Raw genomic sequence first — 12,415 nt, forward strand, 5'->3', positions numbered from 1 at the left:
GAAGATAGGGAGCAGGAGTAGAGAGGAGCTAGAGGTCAACACAGACACTTGGTGCTCATACGATTCTATGGAGAAGCGAGGGAGCAGGAGTAGGGAGGAGCTAGAGGCCAACACAGACACTTGGTGCTCATAAGATTCTATGGAGAAGCGAGGGAGTAGGAGTAGGGAGGAACTAGAGGCCAACACAGACACTTGGTGTTCATAAAATTCTATGGAGAAGGGAGGGAGTAGGAGTAGGGAGGAGTTGGAGGCATACACAGGCACCTGATGCTCATATGATTCTGTGGAAAAGCGAGGGAGCAGGAGTAGGGAGGAGCTAGAGGTCAACACAGACACTTGGTGCTCATAAGATTCTATGGAGAAGCGAGGGAGCAGGAGTAGGGAGGAACTAGAGGCCAACACAGACACTTGGTGCTCATAAGATTCTATGGAGAAGCGAGGGAGCAGGAGTAGGGAGGAGCCAGAGGCCAACACAGACACTTGGTGCTCATAAGATTCTATGGAGAAGCGAGGGAGCAGAAGTAGGGAGGAGCTAGAGGTCAATGTGTGGGCCATGACTAGGCTCTCTTACCAAAATCATTCCACATAATGGGAACTTTAGTGGTGTGCTTGACAATTCCTATATTTTTGTAAAGTGTTTGCTCTGTTAATATAGAACATCAATGTGTCGAGAATTAACTTTTATCCTGCAGCAACAAAACTTTTTGAGGCAGGACGGACATCTATTACCCATAATAACTAGTCCTGCTTCTGACCTTCTAATATCACTTTTCTGGTCCCTGATTGACCGTCTGAATGCAATACTTGTTGTGGTCAGACTGTCGATCACCCAGGATCTCAGTCATGCACAGGGAGGCATGATCCTAGTGTAGAGATGTCCCAGCGGACTAGTCCTGCCTCATTAGCATTTGTGATGCTGAAAATTTATTCTTGAAAGATTGTCTCTTAGTATAAAATCTTAAAAACCTTATTAGAATGGAGGAATTGGCGTGTATACTGGTAAAGTAGCGGTTGGAACCTGTCACCTAACATAATATGTAATTGTTTTACATGGTCGAAGTGTTGGCGTTTTTTTCTTATTTCTCTTTGCTTTTTCCCTCTTCCCTGTAAATAAATCTATTTTTTTCTAGCCAACTGGGTGTGGCCTTAAAAAAGATGAACACAGAGAGGGGTAGAGCACCACACCCACTTGGTAACAAGATGAGATTTACAAACAGGGTAGAGACTGCCATATCAAGGGGAAGGAGAGGCTGAGGAACAATAAGAAAAACAATGACAGATTCAGGAGATCAGCGGCATTTACACAAGATACAAATGATCATTTATGGCAAGTGACATGTCCTCTTTTAGTATGAAGAAGTACCCCGAATAAGAGTTTGGACAAGTAGAGGTAGTTTGGTGTCCCAGAAATATGGCTCCTGAATGTATGTTAAGGGTGGACATATTGCCATGCCTTTGGTGCTCATGTCCCACATTAAGGTTCCTACTACGCACTCTCATTTTAAAGCTTTGGCCCCATACAGAGCGCGCTCACCTCACTCCATCTAAATAAAAAAATATGTCACAAACTTGCTCTTCAGCACTCAATGATGCTATCATGCCATCAATTTTTACCTGCTGATTGGGAGAGCTAGAAAGGAGATGTTAGAAACTGAAGAACAATGAGCCCGCCTACATTTATCACATGGTCACCATTTATGTTCTGTCTCCGCCCCTGAGGAACTGAATGAAAGCTGAGGGCTTAGTAACTGATGGCGCTTGGAAGGCCTGACATTTTGAGCTAACTTCTTCACATCTTGGTTGCAAACTTGTAATATTAGAATGTTTAGAAAATAAAACGCCAAAATAAGTGTGAGCATGCCTCTTTGGCTTCTGCGTAGGACTAAGAATGGTCATGCGGGTCAGGACGTAGATAGTTGTCTATTATCTTTTTGAGGAATTAATATTAAACTTGCCATGACAAGGCTTTCATGAATGTTCCCCAAATACACGGACATCCCCCGACACACTTTCAGCCCAATTTTCCTATGACTTCTAGATTTCTATTGACTGACACCAAGAATCTCTACAAAAAAATATCACTTTTATTGGGAGAAAAGCACCTACACAGCCATACCATTACGTTCATATAGAAAGACGTGCTGGCAGGGTCCCTTTAAATGTCTAAAAAAAAGGATGAACTGCAAGAACGTATTTCCTACCTATAACGTCTACGGTCACGCTTTGTATTTCGTAGTTTCCTTGTATCGTCTCCTCCACCATACAGGTGTAATTCCCCGCGTCCTCCACGTTGGCTTTTAGTATTGTCAGTTGGGAAGTGACGGATCTCACTCCCATGATATTCACAATCGTATGCGGCCTCTGGGTCTGTAATTGGAAAAGGAAGTGTACTATGAGATCCCAAAGACGAGGCCATCACGGCTTACAGGGAGACATAATGGTCACATAATAATCCATGCACAACAGATTTGGGACTTACAGAGATGAGCAAAAGGGGAACAATGTTTGATCTTTGTGCTTTGAGTCTCCATATCTCATCATCCACTACTGCTTCGAAGGCGAGACTGCCATCATTTTATAAGTAATCATCATGGATATGTCATACATAAGCATAGGATTAGTCATGTCACTGCATTGTTACTCTTTTGCTCCTAAAAATCTACATTAGATTAGCGGTTGCTTGCATGAAGCTTATTGAATGTTGTTCATACATTAAAGGGAATCTGGCAGCAGGTATTTGCTATGTAATCAGAGAGCAGTGTGATGTAGGGGCAGAGACCCTGATTCCAGCGATGTGTCACTTGTTAGGCTGTGTTTTGCTGTTTCAATACAATCAATGTTTTATCAGCAGGACATTATTGCTACAGGACTAGATGGCTTGTGCCTCCTCATCCAACCACGCCCCCAGCACTGATTAGCAGCTTTCTGTCACTACACAGTGTACACAGAAAGCAGCCAATCAGTGATGTGGGCGGGGTTATACCCAGCTCAGCATTCCGAGCTCTGCTAGATCTGCAGCAGAGAAAACTGTGATTCTACTACAACTGCTGCACCCAGTAAACACATCCCTGGAATCAGGGTCTCTGCCCCTACATCATGCTGCTGTCGGATTACATTGTGAAAACCTGCTGACATATTCCCTTTAAACTTATGCTCCGTAGCTCCCTCTAGTGGATGACGCAGACAGCTAGGAGTTTATCACTTAACTTTGGGGGGAATTCAATATCAGATTTAAGCCAATGTTAATGAGTACCCTATCTCTACGTATAAGATTGAGACTCTGTACCAGAAAAATGGAGAAGACAAAGTAAAAGACTAATTAGCACAGAACTCTAGGTGTTCCATTTTAAGTAATATTCAAAATTATTTTATTCTGTACGGATTGAAGCATTGATGTGATTATACGCACCTGGATACCTGGGAAGTACCAGGTAAAGTTTATAATTTCATTTTCAACCACTGTGCAGAAAATGGTGATATTTTCTCCCTTCTTTACTATACTGTTTGACGCTTTCACAGTCAGGTGGAGGTCTTCTGACACTAAAGAAAGAAGAAAAAAAAGACTGACTTGAAAAAACTGTATAATAGACACTGTCGAACAAAAAAATCAAAATGTATAGGACCAACATAACACATTTCAGCACTAAAATTTCCAGTACATGCATTCACCACTAGATGGAGCAAGTGAGCTTCCTGCACAGTGTCATACACAACTCAATAATAACATGGTGCCGTTAGCTCTGGAGCTCCCTCTGGTGGTGGTTAGAGGAAAACACTATTTTATATATTAGATCTGTTGTGCGTCAGATGTGGAGTTCTATATCAGAAACATACAGCTCCAATTGCTACAAAGATATTTTATGGAATGAATTAACGTTTAGATTAAAAAAAATTACATGATGTTTTACCGCTTTTTTTAAATTGTCAATTAGTTTGCTACTTGCCACTATATAAATATAGATTAATTTTATTAAAGGGAATTTGTCCTTTAATGAAGTTTGGTTTGGCTCCATCCAGTGGCGTAAAGTGGGATGCCAACGCTATGGGCAAAGCAAATCTTGCGCCCCCTAAGTAATAATGTCCTCTGAGTGTCCCCTTAAAACAAATAATGCCTCCTTAGTGCCACCTTAAACAGTAATCCTGCCCTCTGACTGCTCCTCCCAAAATAAGTAATGCTATTTATGCTGTAACCCTGCTATTCCTGCAATAAAAAAATAAGGTTTGTACTCATCTAATCTGAGTGAGGGCACAATGCAGAGCCATCATTGCAGCGCCTGTTGACACCTACACAGTGGCAATCACCTGGTGACTGGAGGAACCCAGTATGGCGCACTTGCAGCGCCCGTTGGTGCTAACGTCGTCACTCTTTAGTGGGGCAAAAATGAAAAACAAAAAGAAAGTAGTACTTTCTTTTTTTTCTGTCGAAATGTTGCACCCCTAAGAATTTTGCATTCACCACAACTGCCTCTGTGTCCCCCCCCCAGTCCCTATGCTACGCCACACCATTTTCTCAGCCTCTTTAATGCATTTTTTTAAATCGTTATAATAAATATATCTTTTGGGGGGTATAATAAAGGCTCTTACATTGTATGCTGTAGATATGATATAGATCCGAGTGAACTTCAATGCCATCCAGTGAAGCTTTACAATAATAATTTGTATCATCGAAATGGCCGGTGAAACCTTCCTTGCTGTCGTAAGGATATGGAATCTCAATGTCATTATCCTTCTCGTGAAGCGTCACGGATATGTTGGGGTTGGTGACCCGGCAGGGGATGGTGGTTCTGCTCTTCACGGGGACAAACAGGAACTTATCGTTTTCTTTTATGGGCAAAAACACCACATTTGGATCTTTGCGATAAAGAAATAAAACAGACATGATACAAGAAACTGCTGAAAACAGACTGCGGTCATTTTAGAAAAAAGGACTATCGGCTGAGGAAATGGCATCTTGAAGGGTTATTCACAAAATCACAAGTTATCCCCATCTATCTGATATGACAGGATGGGGTATAATTTGGTGATCTGACTGCTGCTGGGACCCTAAAACCAATTGTCCATGGGACTGTCGGAGAATACAGAGCAACGCTGGAATCGTAGACAGTGAACGGAGCATCTCCATTGCAGTGCCCCTTTTTTGGGGATCCAGAACCACGTTCTGAGGATCACTGTGGTTCCCGGTGGTCAGAGCAGCAATGATCAACACGTTATACCCTATCCTGTATGATGGCAACGGGAATGGTTTTTGGGCCAGAAAATACATCTAGAGAAGTGATATATGTTTGATTGTCGAGACCCTCACGGATCTCGAGAAAAGGACACCCAAATTCCCATGTGTGAATGTAGCAGTAGTGTGCATGCCCCACCACCGCTTCATTGACACATCCACACCGCTGCTTCCATAATGGAATTGTGTAACCCGAGCTCCATTTTTTATGTGGTCGATAACTAAACCGGACAGTGTCCTTCTTGGCTAGGTGGCTAACTGTTTGACAATGGTCCAGTTTTATCACCATGTTGGGGTATCAGCATTCGAGTACACATCAATGGAAATCCTCTTACCAGGTACAAAAATGTAGAGAGATTGCAGCTCATACTGGACGGAAGAGTCGTTCACACAGGTGTACCGCCCCGTGTTCTGCCCGGTCACATTCTGGAGGATGAGGGTATTGGTGAACGTGTCGCCATTAAATTTCAGCAGCGAGTCAATTACATGGTCGTCATGTTTCCAAGTGATGATGGTGGAGGCAGAACAACTCGTTGAAAAATTGCTGAATAGACTGAGGATAATTTCAGATTCACTCTGGGTGATGTCCTGCGATAAAGCCGTCCATGAGAGAACGAGCAATCCTACACAGAGAAGATCCATTATCTATCACATTAATAGACTTGGCCGATGAGTAAACACAGAAATATTCAACACACATTATATAATAGATCTCAATAACCATCAATAGCATCAGCACGAAATTCATTATCACTATATTGGAAACTGTAGGGTTGGTTTAGTCCATTCCCAATCGTACCTGTGATTAGTTGTAGGTTCATCGTGTACGGTGCTCAGGAAGAAGGGATTCCAGCTGTGCTACCCTGGGCAGAGGCAGAAAGAAAAAATATATAAGACGTGGATACATAGTAAGAAAAATGCGTAACTCGTAAGCTGTAAAGATGGGGTTTAGAAAAATGGAAAGGAAGGGCCAAATGATAAATGGATGCCATAGATAGATATGTAAAGATGTAGGGTGTGGAGCCAGAGGGTTGGCCGGAGGGTCAATGGCTCCCGATAAAAAGACTCCAACGTGACATGGTGAACTTCTTAAAAACAAGTGAAAATGTATTTACAGGATCTTCTAAGAAGATTAATACTTATAATATTGTGACACAGCAAAGACTTTCTTAATGAGATGATCAAATTGACCTTGGTTCAGCTCCCAGGTCAGTATGATGAGAATCCTACAAACCACGTCCTACCTGCCAGGCTCCTCTTTTGATTATCGGTGCTGTCATGACATCATTGCTACGATGTGACTCACAAACGACGTTGTGCCAGTCCAGCTAATCAAAAGAGGAGTCGTATGCGCCGGCAGCAAGGAGTCTGTCCCGAGGACTCCTGTTCGGAGGCCACAAAATACTGATCTGGCCGCTAAGCCAGGATCCTGAGAATCAATATGCTCATTTCTACAACTTTCTTATTTACAGACAGACATGGAACTTCCCTGGTGAAATGCAACTTGAGTCACTGCCCGTTTTCTTCTCGGTTATTCACTATATACTGTGCCCACTATTCAAAAGAGGAGACGTATATTCCGGCAAGTAGGAGACTTTCCCGAGGCCATAGAATACTGACCCGGCCGCTGACCCAGGGCACTGCGAATTGATGTGCACATCTCTACTTTCTTACAGACAGACCTCGCTCTTCCCTGGTGACGTGCAGTTCGCCAACTTGTGTCACTGCCCGTTTTCTTCTCTGTCAGTCACCACATACTGTACCCAGAGAGGTTTACTTTTCCCAATGTTTTTTTTTGTGGCAGGCACAATGTACAACACAGACCTACTGTACTTCTTCCCAGCTTCAGACAGTCCGAATAGGTCTCTTCCCATCCTTTAATGAGTCTGGTTTGCGGCCCTTGGGTATTGCCCTATAGTTATTCTCTGTCTATTCTCTCAGATTACCGTCAGGCAGATCCCTACTCATGTTACTCAGCTGCCAAAACTTAGCTTCATACCAGATAAAATAACTTTTTGGGGATTAGTGATAATTGAGTGTTAAAATGCTCGAGAGCTCGAATCGATCAGGTCGGATGCTCGGGTGGGTTTGATTAGAATAATGTGTATAATGTAAGTCAGTGGGAAATTCGAGCATTTTTCCGGAAGACCCTTCCAGGAGGGCTGGGGAGGCAGGAAAATCGCTAAAATGGATTTGAAAGGAGAACAACATGGGGAAGACACCTGGACGCAACTCTGACTCTCAGGTCTCTGCTGGGAACTAAATAAACAAATAATTTAAAAAAAACCCCATTTCCTTGAATACAGCTCTGGCAACGTGGACTATCTCGGAGGGGCTTTGTGGGAACATTTTTCATAATAAATTGCTGAACGAGGGATAGTGTGGGGGAGTCTTTATTCAAATAAAATATTTATTTCTGTGTATATGATTTTCTTTTTGAATTATGGTGTTAGTAACCGGGGGTGTCTGATAGACACCTCTCCATTACTAACCCCTGGGCTTGATGTCAGCTGTCATTACACACCGAACATCAACCCCAAAAATATTACCCGGATTGCAACCACACCACTTCAAATGGGAAGAGCTTGGCAAAGCGCCATTAGATGTGCCAATTCAGGGGCGACTGAGGGCTGGTATTTTGAGGCTGGGAAGGGCAAAATAAACATGGAGTTTCCCAGCCTGATAATATCACTGCACTCCAGGATGGGGGCATTGTTACAAAAAGGGGCAAGTAAGAGGGACATTATTACAGTTAGGGGCCCAAGATGGTGGACATTATTACATATAGGGGCCCAGGATGGAGGACATTATTACAGAAGGGTCTAGGACGGTGGACATGATTACAGATAGGGGCCCAAGATGGTGGACATTATTACAGATAGGGGCCCACAATGGGGCACATTATAACAGATAGGGGCCTAGGATAGGGGACATTATTACTGATAGGGGCCCAGGATGGAGGACATTATTACAGTTAGGGGCCCAAGATGGTGGACATTATTACATGTAGGGGCCCAGGATGGAGGACATTATTACAGAAGAGCTTAGGACGGTGGACATTATTACACATAGGAGCCCACAATGGGGCACATTATAACAGATAGGGGTCTAGGATGGGGGACATTATTACTGATAGGGGCCCAGGATGTGGGACATTACAAATAGGGGCCCAGGATGGAGGACATCATTACAGAAGGGCCCAGGATATAGGACATTATTACAGAAGGGCCCAGGATGGAGGACATTATTACAGAAGGGTCTAGGATGGTGGACATTATTACAGTTGGGGCCCAAGATGGTGGCCATTATTAAAGATGGGGGCCCACAATGGGACACATTATAACAGATAGGGGCCTAGGATGGGGGACATTATTACCGTTAGGGACCTAGGATAGGGGACATTATTACTGATAGGGGCCCAGGATGGGGGACATTATTACATAGAGGTGCCAGGATGGGGGACATCATTACTTGGTGGCTGAACATGTATGTCTTTGTAGAATCTAGAACGCTACAAAAGGCCCATGCATCTAACATGGAGGTGTTGACCCAGGTCCAAATTTTGCACTGGGGCCAATGGGATGCTAAGTTACACCACTGTACATAAATAGAAAGATAGATGATTCATAGATGAAACATTCTGTACATAGATAATAGATAAGGTGTAAGAAAAATAAATGATCAATAGATATGAAAACAATAAATAGATATGACGTAGATAGATAGATAATAGATGGATAGATAATACATAGATAGTTATTAGATAGATAATAGATAGATGACGACAACATACATGATGACTCTGTAGCAGGATAGATATTATGCCATAGACAATCAATAACATAGATGACTGATAATATATATATATATATACAGTATATATATACTATATATATGGACAAGCTTCATCGTTGATAGGCGCCATGTTCCTCCCATGACTTCACCTCCAGGACTTATAAGGAGATGTTTTTTCCCCAGTTATATGTCGCCATATATTTAATAGCTTCGTATTTCTCCCCCTTACGACTCTGTGCAGTACACATTCCTGTTGTGAGTGTTTCTCGTAACACAATGGTCTATTTCAATGTCTTTTCCCACACAATCCCCTCACAGAACTGCTTTTTCTCTACATAATGATCACTTTCGTTGTCCGCGCAAATATTTGAGAAACTGGAATGAAACAAAAGTATAAAAGACTGAACAAGTTGTTAGAGGAAGGGAAAAAACAAGGATCCCAAGGAGGTGTTTACAAAAGACAGCAGAATACCATCACACCGGGGAAGAGTCATTTATTTTCTCACCTCAGAAAATGGAGGACACAATCTGAACTAACATTGTTTATGACGGTCATGTAGGACACCAATGGAGATGAGGGACATCACTTCTATTACACAATATTTCTCATTCTATGAAACAAGGTTGTTAAATTTTAGCTTTATTACCGCATTTACAGTATATTGAGGTTTCACTAGATGGGATGAGGTCAGAGAAGCCAAACATACCAGAATTGACCACTTTTACTAGGTCATGTGGACATCATACATGGTGGTGCTCTCCTTCCTCTTTCCCCTTGAGAGCTACACTGGACTCAGTCCATCTCTATATTTCATGATATGAATGGCTACCATGTAATTCTCCACAGGTTGGAACATATATTAATTTCCTTGACCAAAAAAGCCAGAATTAGAAACACCAGACCTACATCAATCAGATGATCAATGAGCAGGTTTCCTCAAGAAACGGTCCTTTTTATGGTTAACAGTCCTTTTTATGGTTATGGTCTCTTTACTTCCTTCTCTTTAAATTTAATTTACTGTCCCGGATTCGAGTGAATAAATATCTTTAGGATTGAAGATAGAAGCAGAGGAGGGTTGACACATTGACCAATTCATGAACGTTAGGCTTCCCGGGAATTGTGCAAATGCAAACTGGAAACTAGTTATGTTCAGATCAGTAAAGGAATCTCAATTCTAAGCTGACCCACTGATGGTATACTGTACATTACATATATATATATATATATATATATATATATATATATATATATACCACCTCTAATGGGTGAGCTTGACTAATTCAACTCCATTGTGACCAGCTGAAACCAGTAATGCAGTCACCGGCAACAGGAGTAGTCATAGGGCAAAGATCAAAGATTGAATAGAACAAAAAAAAATAAAATTAAAAGCAGTCCTTTTATTTAATCCATAAAACAGGTACAGTGGGAGTGGAGCGGATACCTTCTGTGGACAACGGCCGTTTCGCGCTGTCTGCATTTCAGCGGATTCCAAGAACACCATACCCACAGTGAAACACGCTGGTTTTTTTTTCCAATTTACTGCAGTGACTTGCTCTTGTTTATTGACTTTACTATTTGTTTCTTATTCCCTATATGCTTTGCTCCACTTTTTAACTTATCTTTATTTTTAAATCTTTTTTGTATTTTTCCTCCACAACTTTGCTTATCTAGATGCTTTAGACAAATTCACGTGATCTTTACCAAATGTCACAATTTTCAGGCGCATCTCACTCCAATTCCCACCTGGAGTTAACTTTCTCGGGCAGTGTTCAGTTTGTTGCATTTTTTTTAGACAACTTTTTAAAGAATTTGCGACATTTGTCTCAAAAATTGGTAAAAGATAAAATTACAAAATGAAAGAGCATTTTTGATTTTGCACCAAATTTATGAACCGTGTACGTCATTTTTAAGAATTTGGTGCAAAAAAGGTCAGCGCAAACCACAAGACAAAAAAAATAAATAAAAAAATGACTTAAAGAAATCACAATTGGGATTTTTTTCTATAAACTAACATTCCTAAAACAGCCAAATGTGGAATTTCTGTAATATGCTTGTCTTCTTGTGACAGCAGTGTCATTTTTTATTTTAGCTTCTACTCTTAATCGACTGTGCTTTTTCATATCTTTATGTCTTAGCTGCTGCTGACATTATTTACACAGTTCTTAACCCTGTTTTATACAAGGTCACTTTTTGGCCGCATATATATTCAAAGTGCAAATTGCCTCTGCAGAGAAAAAGAGGACTTGAACTCTATAGCGCCATATGTTGGAAGTAGCGATTCTACAAGTTACAATCAACCCTTTAACGAGTCATGAAATATAACTTAGGTTAAAAGCCAAATCATAATCTTAATTTCAAACTATTTATAACTATTTGTAAATATTATCTAAGAAATTTGAGTGCTTCACGTTCCTGGGGAAAGATTTTCTGTACATATAACATTATCAATTGCCTCATTTTTTTTTATTTTTTTTTAAACGCAAAAAACTCACAAATCCACCAGTTTGTCCCTTAATTTTGGGCATTAATTCTATAACAGCAAATCTATCTCACTATATAGATATTTTTTTGAAACCACATGTGGTGGGATTATCATCCTACATACGGGATTCATCTCACCTTATCACAGAATTAAACCAACTAGTTCCCCCACCGGAATGCTCCTTTATCAACCTAGATGTCAGCTCATGGTATTCAAACATCAAATGCGAATTGGTTGTAAAGTTGGTAGGACATTACTTGAACCTGGACAATATTAGGCCAGTAACCAAGTGGACTTCCCATTACGGAGTATATAATTTGTTTTGGAACACAACATGTTCTCATTTGGGGCGGTGTCCTATCGGCAGCTGAGGGGCTGTGCGATGGGTACTCGTTTCGCACCTAGTTATGCCAATCTGTTCCTGGGAATTTTGAGTCTCTTCATATAGCTCAGCCCCCACTCCCTATTGACCAAATCCACTTTTACAAAAGGTACATTGACGATCTTTTCATTTTATGAACAGGAACGCGCCAAGAGGTTGAACTGTTCATCAATCAACTCAACAGCAATCCCTGGAGTCTTGAACTTTCCTTTTCCACAACCAAAATTGAATTTTTGGATTTGGAAAGTTCAAAGGGGGAGCAGAGTAAGGATATCACAAATACAGATTTTAAGAATGTTGACGTCAACTTTCTTTTTAGAGTTTTCTAGTGGGCATTATCCTAAATGGATAAGGAATATTCCATACGGACACAATAGATGCATTAGGAAAAATTGCACACATGATATAGATTTTAAAGAAAAAGCTTTAGCCTTACAAAACAGATTTGAGAAGAAAAACAGATTCTCAATTATGCCTACAGACGCACAAAAAAAAGTAAACAAACAGATTGCCTTTATGGAGGGAAAA

At 41.1% G+C, this 12,415-nt stretch overlaps 1 protein-coding gene across 1 annotated transcript in view; it reads right to left on the reverse strand.

The window, feature by feature from the left end:
* PDGFRB (platelet derived growth factor receptor beta) overlaps positions 1-12,415 on the reverse strand; it is a 127,445-nt gene that overhangs the window by 60,247 nt on the left and 54,783 nt on the right. Inside the window, exons 2-6 of the mRNA XM_077266313.1 lie at positions 6,027-6,090; positions 5,563-5,850; positions 4,585-4,851; positions 3,410-3,540; positions 2,202-2,367 (exon numbers count right to left, since the gene is read on the reverse strand). Of these exons, the coding sequence (XP_077122428.1) occupies positions 2,202-2,367; positions 3,410-3,540; positions 4,585-4,851; positions 5,563-5,850; positions 6,027-6,048 (874 nt within the window). The 5' untranslated portion in view covers positions 6,049-6,090. The remainder of the gene's footprint in view (positions 1-2,201; positions 2,368-3,409; positions 3,541-4,584; positions 4,852-5,562; positions 5,851-6,026; positions 6,091-12,415) is intronic.

Source organism: Ranitomeya variabilis, chromosome 5, assembly GCF_051348905.1.
Source record: "Ranitomeya variabilis isolate aRanVar5 chromosome 5, aRanVar5.hap1, whole genome shotgun sequence".
Classification (NCBI taxonomy): Eukaryota; Metazoa; Chordata; class Amphibia; order Anura; family Dendrobatidae; genus Ranitomeya; species Ranitomeya variabilis.